The 15,004-nt window shown below is 41.9% G+C and overlaps 1 protein-coding gene across 1 annotated transcript in view; it reads right to left on the bottom strand.

Moving 5' to 3' along the window:
- ireb2 (iron-responsive element binding protein 2) overlaps positions 1–15,004 on the bottom strand; it is a 38,966-nt gene that overhangs the window by 16,361 nt on the left and 7,601 nt on the right. Inside the window, exons 3-11 of the mRNA XM_053640965.1 lie at positions 12,419–12,584; positions 12,148–12,285; positions 11,770–12,006; positions 7,364–7,433; positions 7,098–7,281; positions 2,424–2,563; positions 2,121–2,292; positions 1,896–1,996; positions 120–236 (exon numbers count right to left, since the gene is read on the bottom strand). Of these exons, the coding sequence (XP_053496940.1) occupies positions 120–236; positions 1,896–1,996; positions 2,121–2,292; positions 2,424–2,563; positions 7,098–7,281; positions 7,364–7,433; positions 11,770–12,006; positions 12,148–12,285; positions 12,419–12,584 (1,325 nt within the window). The remainder of the gene's footprint in view (positions 1–119; positions 237–1,895; positions 1,997–2,120; positions 2,293–2,423; positions 2,564–7,097; positions 7,282–7,363; positions 7,434–11,769; positions 12,007–12,147; positions 12,286–12,418; positions 12,585–15,004) is intronic.

Here is a 15,004-nt window from a genome sequence, read left to right on the forward strand (position 1 = left end):
CCATGAGAAGCTGTCATGTTTACATAATTCATACTGTATTCTGCTGCCTCTCTGCTATAAACCACAGTGATGTATAAATATACAAGTTTACTGGTTAATCCCAGCGCACAGAAACTTGCCTTTTCATTGAGGCAGTTAAGGAAATCCTCTTTCACGCAGCTGACGGGCACTCGGTCTTGTGGCCGTTTGGGTCCACTCACATTGGGGACGATGGAACTCAAGTTTATTTCTATTACCTGCACAGGAGCACATCATGAAATGAACAATTTCAATGTTTAATTTATTAATGAACACACTGCACATTTGAAAGATTTAGGGTTAGATTTAATGTTGTGAAACATCTGAGAGACAAGTTAGTTCCTGTTCTCACCTACATTATTGATGTGATACACAGTCATTCCCTCACCCGCCTGTCTCTCCCCCTCTTTCCCTGTCTGTCTCTCCCCCTTTCTCCCTGTCTGTCTCTCCCCCTCTCTGTCCCCGTTTCTGTCTGTCTCCATCCGTCTCACTATCTGTCTCTATCTGTTTCTGTCTGTCTGTCTGTCTCCCTGTTCCCATCCATCTGTCTCCATCCCTCTCTGCCTATTTGTCTCAGTGTCTGTCTGTCACCTTCTGCCTGTCTCCGTCTGTCTCCGTCCGTCTCCCTGTTTCTGTCTGTCAGTCTCCCTGTTCCGGTCTGTCTATCTGTCTCCCTGTTTCTCTCGGTCTATCTGTCTCTGTCTCCATCCATGTTTCCGTCTATCCATCTCCCTGACTATACGTTTCCGTCTCCTTCCCCGTCTCCCTATTTCCGTCTGTCCGTCTCCCTGTCTCTCTCTGTCTCCATCCATCTCTCTGTTTCCGTCTGTCCGTCTCCCTATCTCATTCAGTCCCTGTTTCCCTCTGTCTATATGTCTCAGTCTCCCTGTTCCTGTCTGTCCGTCTCCTTGTCTCCGTCTGTCTATCTCCCTCTGTCTCAATCCGTCTGCGTTTCCCTCTGTCTGTCTCCCTGTTCCTGTGTGTCTGTCTGTCTATCTCCCTCTGTCTCAATCCGTCTGCGTTTCCCTCTGTCTGTCTCCCTGTTCCTGTGTGTCCGTCTGTCCATCTCCCTCTGTCTCAATCCGTCTCCCTGTTTCCGTCCGTCTATCTCCGTCTCAATCCGTCTCCATTTCCCTCTGTCTATCTGTCTCCGTCTCCCTGTTCCTGTATGTCTGTCTCCCTGTTTCCGTCTATCTCCCTCTGTCTCAATCCATCTCCCTGTTTCCGTCTCAATCCATCTCCCTGTTTCCCTCTGTCTATCTGTCTCCGTCTATCTCAGTCTCCGTTTCCCCCGTCTCAGTCTGCCTGTTCCCATCTGTCCATCTCCGTCTCCATGCCTCCGTCTGTCCGTCTTCGTCTCCCTGTTTCCATCTATCCCCGTCTCCATCTATCTGAGTCTCCCTGTCTCCGTCTGTCCATCTCCCTCTGTCTATCTGTCTCCGTCTAGCTCCATCTCCCTGTCTCCGTCTGTCCATCTGTTCTCCATCTCCCTGTCTCCGTCTGTCCATCTGTTCTCCGACTCCCTGTTTCCGTCTGCCCGACTCCCTGTTTCCGTTGATCTGTCTCCCTGTGACACCTGAGACTTCTTCCATAAATGTTAAATAAATTTCTCTTAACCAAAAATGTCTCCGCATCAACGATTATGTGTTTTACTTTGTTAAACAGTACTTTCGTACAAAAATTTACTCATGTTACAGCTGGAACTACTGTCTGACCCACGCTGTTACACAGAAATAATGCTCACCTTCTGACTAATCAGATTCAAGAATTCAACCTCGCCGTGGTATAAACAAAAAAAAAACAACTGATCTCGGAAGATTCTGCCCTTCTTCAAATGTATCCAGTTAATTTGTATAAGTATATTTATATAAGGTTACCTCAGTATAACGTGGATCCTCTGACTGGTCAGCGGCACTCCGAAACAGTTTCACAGATTTAAGGTAAGTCTCCAAAACTTCAAGTTTTTCTTCTGTGAAGTCTTAAAGAAAAACACACGACACGGAAATTAAAAAAAAAAAAAAAAACATGACAGAAAAACACAAGCAAGACCTCAAGGAATATGTGGGAAGAAGCATATGAACGGAATAATGTCCTGTGCTTACTGGTCTGTTTAAAGTGCTTGAGTGTGATATCGTCTACAGGGAAAAAGCTGACAGTGGCGCTGTATTCAGGACACATGTTCGCAATGGTGGTTCTGTCTGCAGCAGAGAGCTGACACACACCTGGACCAAAGAACTCCACAAACTTCCCACTGATACCAGCCTGGCGTAAGTGCTGCACAAACACAAACACCAGTTTACACCACGTTCAGAAGCACAAAAGTCTTTCCATCCATTCTGCATATTTATTCTCATTCTAACAAAAATATTTACAGACAGAGATAAGACAACACAAAATACACGTACCTTAGTGATACCAAGGACGATGTCTATAGATGTAGTCAGAATGTTGACGGACCCCACTAGCTTACATCCAACAACCTGCGGCAGCGTGAAAAAGATCGGCTGACCCAGCATGACTGCCTCCGTCTCTATACCGCCTACTCCTGAGAGGCAGAAACACAGACCAAGAGAGGAGAGAGAGCAGGTTTAAGATGCTAGTCAATGAGGATATAACAATATTTGCGTACTACATGTGTGAATACAGTTCTCAATGCAGCACTTCTCCCAAAATGATGAACATCTCAAGAACAAAATGCATTCAGAAGCCTGCACTTCTTTCACGGTTGAACATATCGCGAGAAAACAAAGACGCTTGAATATCTGCCAAAACACCACAACTAGGCACCAAAAATAGGCTCTAGTTGACCATACGTCGTTATATTATACGTCATTACATTATACGTGTTATACTTCGTTACATTATAACATATGCTGTTACATTCTGTACTTCTGTACATTATAGTATTATACGCAGTTACGTTTTAATTCTATACGTTATAGCATTATATGCTGTTCCGTTATACTTTGTTACATTATAACATTATTAGGGATGTCACGAGATGGGATGATACTTCGGTACCAACATTCTTAAAACGTGACGATTCTGTTGGTACCGGTTGTAACGAAAGTACCAAAAGTACAGAGGTTGCGATTCTTCCAAACCTGAAGGGGCAGCAAATACGCGCAAGTGTTTTAGTCGGTCCACAAGTGGTAAAGAAGAACTACGCACACGGGGGAAAAACTACAAAAGATGGCTATGGCGACAAGTTTAGCTCCTCCCTGACTCGTTGAGAGGAAAAAAGGCAAGAGTCGAATATGGAAATACTTTGCATTCGAGGCGGATAAAAACGGACATATAATTGATTCTCTGAAGCTGGTGTGCAAACTATGCCATCGTACACATCAAACAAACGGAGGAAACACCTCGAATTTGGCGAAGCACCTGAAAGACAGGCACCCCAATCTCTTCAAAGAATTCAAGGTGAGTGAGTTTCAAGTCATATTAACATCAAACAAACTGTAAAACTTCTAAATCCTTATCCTGAAAGACAGTCCTATATACACGTTTGTTTGAGGCAGCTGGCATTGCGGCCGTGGAACCAGCTAACGTTATGCTCCATGTAATGTTAGCGATAGCCTGTTATTTGTTAACGATGCTAACGCATTATAATGTTAGAAACTACCTCCTAATGGGCCACCATGCATCTCCATTCAGCCCGTGTCCTGTCAGCTAAATGTAGCCTAATGTCACTAGATTAAATAATTATTTTAATGGTTTTAATAAATCTTTTCGGCCTGAGACCATGTCAGTGAATTTAAACTAATGCTTGCATAAGGTGTGTGTTTAGTAGTGCACCTTAGCACCTGTAGACTCCACTGTTTTAGTCATTGTCAGACAGTGTTTGATAAAATCAATCTCTCTCTCTCTCTCTCTCTCTCTCTCTCTCTCTCTCTCTCTCTCTCCAGTATCAGCCAGAGGAGGATGTCCACCAGGAGAGTCAGGAGCAAAGTCAGCGAACATTAACACAGCCAACCTTAAGAGAAGCTTATAAAAGGCACAGAAAATATGACAAAAACTCAAATGAAGCAAGGAAACTGGATAGGGCAGTTGCTGAATGCATATGCATGGATCAAGTTAGAAAAAGCTTGGATTCCAGCAAATGCTTCAGCAGTTCAACCCCAGATACCAAGCAGAAATTACTTCATGTATACAGAGATCCCCAAACTATACACTGAAACCAGAGACCTCATTTCAGAACATCTCAAAGAAAAAACATTTTATGCCTACATATTTATTATATATCTATTTTGTAATTGCTTTTTTTATGATGTGACTGTTGCCACTATTGTTTTTTTATAATGCTCAAATGTTTAAATAAAGGAATTAATGTTCAAGCATTATTTATTTATTTATTTTTACACACTGTGGTATCGACTTTGGTATCGAGTATCGTGTATTTTTGCTGGTATTGGTACCGACTACTAGATTTTTGGTATCGTGACATCCCTAAACATTATATGCAGTTACAGTGCATCTGGAAAGTATTCACAGCCCTTCACTTTTTCCACATTTTATGTTACAGCCTTATTCCAAAATGGATTAAATTCATTATTTTCCTCAAAATTCTACAAACAATACCCCATAAAATCTTTTTTGAAATCTTTGCAAAGTTTGAAATCTTTGCAAATTTATTAAAAAAAAAAAAAAAAAAAAAAAGCACATGTACACAAGTATTCACAGCCTTTGCCATGACACTCAAAATTGAGCTCAGGTGCATCTTGTTTCCACTGATCATCCTTGAGATGTTTCTACAACTCGATTGGAGTCCACCTGTGGGAAATTCAGTTGATTGGACATGATTTGGAAAGGCACACACCTGTCTATATAAGGTCCCACAGTTAACAATGCATGTCAGAGCACAAACCAAGCCATGAAGTCCAAGGAATTATCTGTAGACCTCCGAGACAGGATTGTATCGAGGCACAGATCTGGGGAAGGGTACAGGAACGTTTCTGCAGCATTGAAGGTCCCAATGAGCACAGAGGCCTCCATCATCCGTAAACGGAAGAAGTTTGGAACCAGCAGGACTCTTCCTAGAGCGGGCCACCCGGCCAAACTGAGCGATCGGGGGAGAAGGGCCTTAGTCAGGGAGGTGACCAAAAACCCGATGGTCACTCTGACAGAGCTCCAGCGTATCTCTGTGGAGAGAGGAGAACCTTCCAGAAGAACAACCATCTCTGCAGAACTCCATCAATCAGGCCTGTATGGTAGAGTGGCCAGACGGAAGCCACTCAGCAGTAAAAGGCACATGACAGCCCGCCTGAAGGACTCTCAGGCCATGAGAAACAAATGATGAAACAAAGATTGGCCTGAATGGCAACCTCTTCGGCCTGAATGGCAAGCGTCACGTCTGGAGGGAACCAGGCACCACTCATCACCTGGCCAATACCATCCCTACAGTGAAGCATGGTGGTGGCAGCATCATGCTGTGGGGATGTTTTTCAGTGGCAGGAACTGGGAGACTAGTCAGGAGCGAGGGAAAGATGAATGCAGCAATGTACAGAGACATCCTTGATGAAAACCTGCTCCAGAGCCTCTGGACCTCACACTGGGGCGAAGTTTCATCTTCCAACAGGACAACGACCCCAAGCACACAGCCAAGATAACAATGGAGTGGCTACAGGACAACTCTGTGAATGTCCTTGAGTGGCCCAGCCAGAGCCCAGACTTGAACCCGATTGAACATTATAATTATTATTAAAATATTTTTCTTTATTTGCTTAAATAGTTTGAACACTGATTCAAGTAATGTGTGTTTCAAACTGAACATTTATTTTTACATCTGTGCAAATGCATATGTAATATTTGTAAGTTGAATACATAAATACAGTAACAGTTATTTAACAATATAATAAGGTGTAATTTAATTTATTTTAAATTACATTGCATTTTGTTACATTCATACTGTTAATGTGTCCCATCGAGGGCAACCATTATGCTGATGTGGCCCTCGGTGAAAATGAGTTTGACACCCCTGCACTAGATGGTAGAGTATAGAGTGCATAGTGTAAGTGTATAGTACTTCATTTGGGACACAACTTTAGTATTTACTCTCCGAGGCGTGTTTTCGGAACAGAAGTTACATAATGAGTAAATCTCCCCTGCGCCGCACGCAGACCAACTAATTGATAATGAGATTCATTGACAACGATTTCCATAATCGATTATTATCGATTTTATCGATTAGTTGTTGCAGCTCTAATTATAACATTATACTTCTTTACATTATAACATTATACAGAGTTCCGTTATACATCGCTAAGCGCAGGTGCAAACGCGATCCAATGCGTCTCGGAGATGCAACACAATCCGATCACTCAATTCACATCTGGAGGAGGTCTGGGACACATATGACAACATAACATTTGTAGTGTGAACACTAAAGCTTCTCAGACAGCAGCGGAAAATACATCATTGTTGTGAGACTGTTTGGAAATCACGCTGAAGGACAGAGCGCTCCACCGCTAGGCTAATGGATAAAGTCAACGCTACAACAGCGTCTTTTACCGTCTTGTCTTCCATTCTTTTAAATGTTTTGTTTACAGACCCCGTACATGTACATGAGAGCAGACACTTTTGCCTGAAAACAAACGCAGTGGATGACGGAGGTAATAAACGTACATGACACCCTTCGATGTACGAAATCTGTTCACAAGTGGACAAGCTTTCATAATGCCAGGTTTAAAAAGCTATACATTTCCACCTGGGATCGGATCAGGTGTGAAGAGGGCCTACTGATTTTTATGAGGTTTTGCTTGGTGGGGTAGTTTATATATTTTTGTTCTGTCCACTCTTGTGAGGCCATTTTTAAATGTCTCAATCACCAAGACTTGAACCTGTACATGTTTCTTCTCGAACATAACACGCATGACCAAACTGTAGTTATTAGCATGTACTTTGTATTATTAGTGCAGAGAAGCTGCATATTGGTGCAGAAGCTATACCCTACTTTACATGCATACTAAAGTGCTATTTGTGAGAGTTTATTATTTATTTATTTTTTTAGGAATGAGAGGTGTGGTGAGGCCAGCTACAATTCCTGTGGTATGTCTGTGATATAAGCAGAATCCACTCACCCCAGCCAAGTATACCAAGGCCATTGATCATGGTAGTGTGAGAGTCTGTGCCCACTACACTGTCCGGGTAAATGAAACCCTCACGTTCCTGTACCACGCGAGACAGGTACTCCAGATTAACTTGATGAACTGAGCCGATGTCTGGAGGAACCACACTCACGTTCTTGAATGCTTTCGAACACCACTGTGGAAAAACATCCAATAACAAACCATTACTTCTCAGTACAATGGGGACAGGTAACTTGAGCAGCACAAACTGAACTCACCTTGAAGAACTGAAGTCGTTCTTTATTTCTTATGAGCTCCATCTCCTGGTTTTTGAGAGCAGTCTCAGGCCTGTGGACATGTAGTAACAAAGCTGTTATCTTTCACGTCTCTGTGTGTAAATATCAGTCAATGACTCCATTAGCAAAGGACCACTTTGACGCACTCACTCAGCCATCGCTAGGTAAATCTGGCTTTGCATTCTTCACTCTAATTTATACACACGCCCATAAATGTGTGTGTGTGTACATACAGTGCATCCGGAAAGTATTCACAGCACTTCACTTTTTCCACATTTTGTTATGTTACAGCTTTTTTTTTTTTTTTTTAAATAAATTTGCAAAGATTTCAAACAAACTTCTTTCATGTTGTCATTATGGGGTATTGTTTGTAGAATTTTGAGGAAAATAATGAATTTAATCCATTTTGGAAAAAGGCTATAACATAACAAACTGTGGGAAAAGTGAAGCGCTGTGAATACTTTCCGGATGCACTGTGTGTGTGTGTGTGTGTGTGTGTGTGTGTGTGTGTGTATATATATATATATATATATATATATATATATATATATATATATATATATATATATATATATATATATATATGTATGTGTGTGTGTGTGTGTGTGTGTATATATATATATATATATATATATATATATATATATATATATATATATATATATATATATATATATATATATATATGTATGTGTGTGTGTGTGTGTGTGTGTATATATATATATATATATATATATATACACACATATACACACACACACACACACACACATACACTTGACATTAACAAAAATAAAAGGACGGCGTGATTGTATTCCGGTACACAAACACAGGGCCTCAATTATCACTCTTTTACTAAGGCTGAGTGTAAATTGGAAAAGTTTTATTCTGCCACAAGTTTCAGGTTTTCTTTTAGAGTGTCCTCATATGCATGTTGGTGATCACCTGTAAATAACCAGGTGCGTGCACAGAACAACTGCTTTGGATTTGGTTAAAAGGCCAAGCTCACAGTGCTGACATGATTTAAAAGACTTTATGAGATAGAAGTGAAAGTTATTTTGACTCATGTCTACGCCAAAAAAAAAAAAAATTATTTAATAGCGTAACAATGACCATGTTTACATGCACATCTATATTCTGATATTAATCGAAATTTGGCAATATTCTGTAAATGCCATGTAAACGCTGCAATCTGATTGCCCCGATTCAGATTAAGACAATATTCTGATTCCACAAGTTCTTATTCCCACCTTCTGGAATATAACGGTTTTAATCAGAAATTTGTTGCATGTAAACACCTTATTCAGAAAATCCACTGAAAGGAGATATATGCGCATGGTCTGTCCGTAAGGAATTATGGATGCTAACAGATGCTTAGTTGTAGGCTAGGGATTTAGGAACGGCAACTCAGGCATATACTTACAACAACCACGTTTACAGGAATATTCTGATGCCTATATGCATATAAACATGGTATTCAGAATATGGCTGCAACCCGAATACCGAATACTGATGTACATGTAAACGTACTGGCCCTTAAAAGGCCAATAATCTGGAGCCAAATTATCGGAAAGATGAATTAGATCTGAATTTAGTGAGGTAGGGGGAAAAAAAACTACCCAGGTGATCATAGACACCAAGCACATCAAACAGGAAAAAGTGTCTCAGTGACTTTCGGCAGAGGTTTCTCGCACGCCAATGCCACGCCATTCCCAAGGACACGTTGGAAAAGCAGGAAGTGTCACAGGAAGTCACACAGCACACTAGGGAGTATATGTCTTGAGACATACCAGATCGGTCGCGCAGTGCTGGCTATATTAATGTCACGCTGAATTAAAAGAATAAGCCATTCAATATTAATTGTGATTTGCGTTAGTTAGTCTTCTTATCCTGATCAGGTTTTTTGCCCCGATTGTGATCCGATTCATTTATCGTTAAGATAATGATAATGAGTCTTTATTGATCACATATACATTACAGCTTAGTGAAATTCTTTTCTTTACATATCCCAGCATGTCAGGAAGCTGGGGTCAAAGCGCAGGGACAGCCATGATACAGCGCCCCTGGAGCAGAGAGGATTAAGGGCCTTGCTCAAGGGCCCAACAGAGGCATGGCTCTCATCTTAACAAATCCACTTTCTGCTAAATAAGAGTGCGAAGGAATCAGAAGACATTCAGTACGTTTACATGGACAACAATAATCCGATATTAACCCGATTAAGACAATACTCTGATTAAGAAACTACCACGTAAACAGCAGTTTTTAACCTTAATCTGATTAAAGTCATACTCGAAGTAAACATAAATGGAATTAAGACGTGTGGAGTATTCCTGTTTTAGTCACATTATCGAGGTGTATTACAGAGATGTACACACCTTAATCACATTACTAACGCCGTGTGAGAGTTTTCACCGCATTTTGCGACAGGCCACGATCACACACGGCAGTGCTCAACCGTTTTACGGCAAACAAGAGTGCGCGGCTGCGTCCCAAACCGTATACTTGCCTACTATAGGCCTGTAGTAGACGAAATACATGTATCTCGGCTATTATACAGTAGGTAAGTATGCGGTTTCGGACGCAGCCCACAGCTTCAAGCGTTCGTCTATTTGCACGTACAGCACGACAAATAATTAACCGCCCTTGAAGCGTTCGTAAAAATTTGAAATAAAAACACCCAAAACTGTATACAGTACCATAATGAAGACCATATTGAAGTATGTCAATACGTGAAATTCTGGAGGGAACGTCGGAGGGCGTGGCACGGTGACGTAATGACGTGTGCCGTTAATCGCCCTATGTTCTATAACATGTAAAACGGGAACATGAAAGGAATATTCTAAAAGCGACTCATGTAAACACCTTAATCAGAATATTGTCTTATTCAGAATAAGGTCAAGCATTAGATTACTGCTGTCCATGTAAACGTAGTCATTGAGTCTTCAAGATGACGATGGTTACTCAGTATTGTAAGGACAGACTGATTAATGATCGGTTCTTGGCTAACAATGCTCGGTTCTTGGTGCAGGGGCCATGAATCACAACCCCTATCCAAAAGATAAAATATATATCGCCAAATTCCACTCATTAGTCTACAGACTGTGTTACTACCATTATATCTGGAAAGGGTACATGCTGTAATTCTTCCTATTTCTCTTGTGTAAATAATAGTGGCAAATCATTTTAAATGAGCAGTGCTTACTTTTGATAACAGTGTCAACAGCAGCAATTTGAAATGATGACAAAAGACACACTGCACTACTCAGAGAAGTCATGCTGGAATATGTGAATTCACATCATTATCGAATTCACCTGACCTTTAGACTTGTATAAGTGGGAACTTAGCAGAATTTCACATTTCTGATTTGAAATGAAGAGCTCAAGTGAACTGTGTGACCCTCCTGCCTCGTCTAAACGATCAGCTACCTGTTAGGACAGGAAGCACGTCAATGAGAAAGGCGGCAGTGTTTGTCGACAGGGTCATGTAAAAACTGCACATGCCTCAGGCGACACACCGAACGAACACAACGACCAGGGAGCTATGAAGCAAAGTTCAACTCTGGCACTTGTGTGGCCATGTTCCTAAAATAATAAGGACAATGTTAAATACTACTGTTATTAATACAGGAACCAATCTGTGGACCAAATACAACTGAACCTGGAGAACCCCCATGAGAAATCGGATCTGCGTTACAGTACACTCAGGGGAAACAAGGGCAAAAGCAAACAAGTGCATCTAAAATGCAGTATTTTTATTTAACAAAGACTGAAGCAACATGAAAGTGAGCCTTAGGGCTGTGCGATCTGAAAATAACAACATCAATATCATGATAAAAACACATCACAACATGCTTTCCTGAGAGATCATGATATCTTTTTGTCTGGAAGCAGCTGATTTGATGTAAATATTTTGTACTTTGATCTTTAATATAAAATGTTAAATGTTTTACAGATTATTTCTCCTCTTCAGCGTAAATTTAGAAAATTACACAGATTTTTAAATATTAAAAAATAAAGTACATTTATTTTCATAGACAAAAGAAAAAAAATTTCATTGTAAAATGCAAATAGTCCGCCCCCCACCCCCCACCCCCCACCGCTTCTCAATGAAAAAATCAGAAATTAACGCAAACTCCAGCAAACTGCGTAATATTCGGAGAAGCCTGCAATTTTTAAAAATTACCGCAGATTTGGGCCGAGACGCGTCATGTGACGTCATCACAACGCACATTCAGCCAAAGCCCTTTTCGATTCACGTGTATCGAACATGAGTACAGCTAAAAGGTCTCATGAAAAACTATATGGTGACAAAACAATGTGAACTTTGGGCCAGAAGTAACATTTTTATATAAATGAGATTTTTATTAGTAGTGTGGTGTGCATCTTACTCGGAAACAGGCTTTAGGTGAAAAGGGCACAGAAGTGGCGTGTTCTCAATCTGTACTGCGGTGGCTCTAGTAGGCAAGTCGGTGCAGGAGCCCTTGGTGCAGCCTCCTCTCTGACCTCCACACTGAGCGCCGCTGCTGCTGGCGTGATGGCTACGTGGAGCCGGACGGCCAGGAACAGAGCGAGGTCCTGGCCCGTGCCCATCGCCCCCGCCAGGGTTAGGGGCGTTCTGGATGGCACTGTGAAAAGAAACCAGATAAACAAACTAGATAAATGAATAAATGAAATAAATATGGATAAATAAATATACTCTTCTGGCCTCTCATGATAAACATAAATATAAAAGATCAACGGTAATCTGAGCTCCTGATGGACTTTACCACTTGCTGAAGTCAATCTGTAGTGAGTGATCTACTATAAGGTCAGTGGGACATTTGGGGTTGATGAGGTTGGGGTCCAGGCCATTCTTGGCTACAGCATCTCTCATGGCTGCCAGGTCCACCATGGCTGGAATACCCCTGTGAGGAACATCACACCCAAATCAATCAAATAAATAATTCTAATAGACCGCAGCTGGGGCAATTCATGAAATACAGACATTGTGAAACAGTGGTGAAATAAACAACACTATGAAGACTACACTTGACTCACGTGAAGTCTTGTAACAGTACTCGCGCTGGAGAGAAGGGGATCTCGGCCTCATTCTGACGCTCTTCCCAGTTCAAAATACTGTACACGTCCTCCTCTTTCACATAGAAGCCATCACACTTCCGGATGGCAGCCTCGAGCAGCACACGGACGCAGAACGGCAGACGCTCTGGAGCGCAAGAACGACAAGTTAGAAATCTTTCAACATGACATCTTCAGTTATGAGTTTTTGCTACTTTTGAATGAATGTCATATATTATAGGCCAGTGCTGGCTCAGCGGTTAAGGGTCTGGGTTACTGATTTGAAGGTCAGATGTTCAAGCCCCAGTGCCACCAAGCTGCCACTGACCCATAACCCTATCTGCTCCAGGGGTTCTGTATCACAGCTGACCCAGCGCTCTGACCCCAAATTCCTAACAAGCTGGGATATGTGACAAAAAAGAATTTCACTCTACTGTAAATGTGACAAAGGTTTCCTCTTCTTCTTCTTCATAATGCAAAACATTCCAAAGAAACCAGCAATCATGAGGCAAGTGCTAGGATTGGGGAGTCAAGAGAGCAAAATTACGGGCATACTGTCTCTTCCCTTCAATCACAGTGGCACTAGCAAATTGCGGGTGTGTGTCAGCTCACATATGTGGAAGAGGGCGGACAGCGCTTTCTTCAGAGTGTGTTACGCTTCCCTGTGATGCAGAAGTTCACAAAGGTGCAGCGGCCTGTGTGTCTCGGAGGAAGCATGTGTTAGCCTCCCCGGTTAGTAGCTGTCGAACGGCAGGCTCCATTCACAGCATGTGGGAATTACTGTAATTACCACAGGACAACCTGGACGTTCTACTCGGAGCTATTCACGTCCTCAGACTTGGGAATTATGCGATATTAGATATTAAATGGGTTTTTCAACCGTGTGCTAGCTACACTAAACTGTATTGTACTGCATCGTGTCTTTTCTTATTTTCTGATTAATCTTGCATTATTAAGACAATAATAGTCAGTCAATTATACGAATTATTACACAAATATTACAAGTGTTTCCGCATGGCTTTGCAGTGGTCGGAGCTCTCAGAAAATTCCAAGTTGTGACTGCGAGTTCTACGAGGACGTGAACACTTTTTACAAGTCGTAATCTCGGAATTACGTGAACGCAGCTATAGGCGAGATCAAACTGGTGGGCGGGCCAAATTGGGGAGAAAATTTGTGTGATTTAGGAGGTGGGGTTGTAATTTAAACAAATCTACATGGTTCCATCATTCATGATAAGCATTGTTAAAAATCTGTTGCCCATATTTATAGCCGGTTGTCCATATTTTTTTGGCAGCATCTTGAAGTCCTTTCCAGTGCTCCGGTACCATTTTCCATCAGGGCAGGTTCTTCATAACAGAGCAGACCAGAGCAGAAGTCCTCAATGCAGCTGATATGGAGGTGAGCAAGCTGGGCTGCTCCACCATCCAACTGCCTCTAAACTCTTGATTCCAGTCTTTTGAAACTCGTGTCTTTTGAATTCTGTTGTACTGCATTAGTTAGTTAATTACAGTTACATTTATATAGCAATTTTCTAGACAATCAAAGCGCTTTACATAGTATGTGTCGGGGCGGGGAATCTTCGCAAACAACCACTACTGGATGATACGCACCTGGATGATGCGACAGCAGCCATAGTGCGCCAGGACGCCTACCACACAAAAGCTATTAGTGGAGAGCGATGTAGAGAGTGATGTAACCAATTCAGAGATGGAGATTATGAGGGAGCCGTGGTAGACAAGGGCCAATGGGGGAATTTTAATGACCACAGTGTCAGGACCTTGGTTTAAAGTCTCATCCGAAAGTCGGTTCTGTTTTTAAAGTATAGTCTCCCCGTCACTATACTGGGGCATTAGGCCCCACACAGACCACAGGGAGAGCGCCCCCTTCTGGCCTCACTAATACCACTTCAGGCAGCAACCTGAGTTTTCCCCAGGAGATCTCCCATCCACGTACTGGCCAGGCTCAACCCTGCTTAGCTTCAGTGGGAAACCAGGTGAGAACTACAGTGAGATATCTGGCATTGTCTTCCATAAATGGATTTATTTACAACCAGATAAACAGGTTCTGAAAAATATGATATTTCATGTTTAATAATTCCTGCTGCTATTTTAGAAGCCCTCTTTTATTTACTCCACACCACTCTAGTTAGTTTTCAGAGGACCTACTACTCAAGCCCAACTATTCACACAGTGTGGAATGTCAGGCAAGTTTGAGTCTGTGGAGAGAATAACAGCACAGAGTCTCTTCCTGTAATGTCCAATAATGTTGGAGACACTTGTAGAAGGGATCTTGGTCCATGTACAGAAACCAGGTTTTAGGCTGAACTATTCTGCTATATCATGGAATAAACGATGCCATGAATCTTCACAAGCCCCAAAGAATCAGTGATCCACCTCCATATTTTACAGTCTGTATCAGGTGCTTTTCCATGCACGAAAAAAGCCTTTTCTCGCCAAACAGGTTTGAGTATATCCATCCATCCACCTTCTACCGCTTACTCCTTTTCAGGGTCACGGGGAACCTGGAGCCTATCCCAGGGACAGGGTCCCAGTCCATCGCAGGGCACAA

This window comes from Ictalurus furcatus, chromosome 14, assembly GCF_023375685.1.
Source record: "Ictalurus furcatus strain D&B chromosome 14, Billie_1.0, whole genome shotgun sequence".
In the NCBI taxonomy this organism is placed as follows: Eukaryota; Metazoa; Chordata; class Actinopteri; order Siluriformes; family Ictaluridae; genus Ictalurus; species Ictalurus furcatus.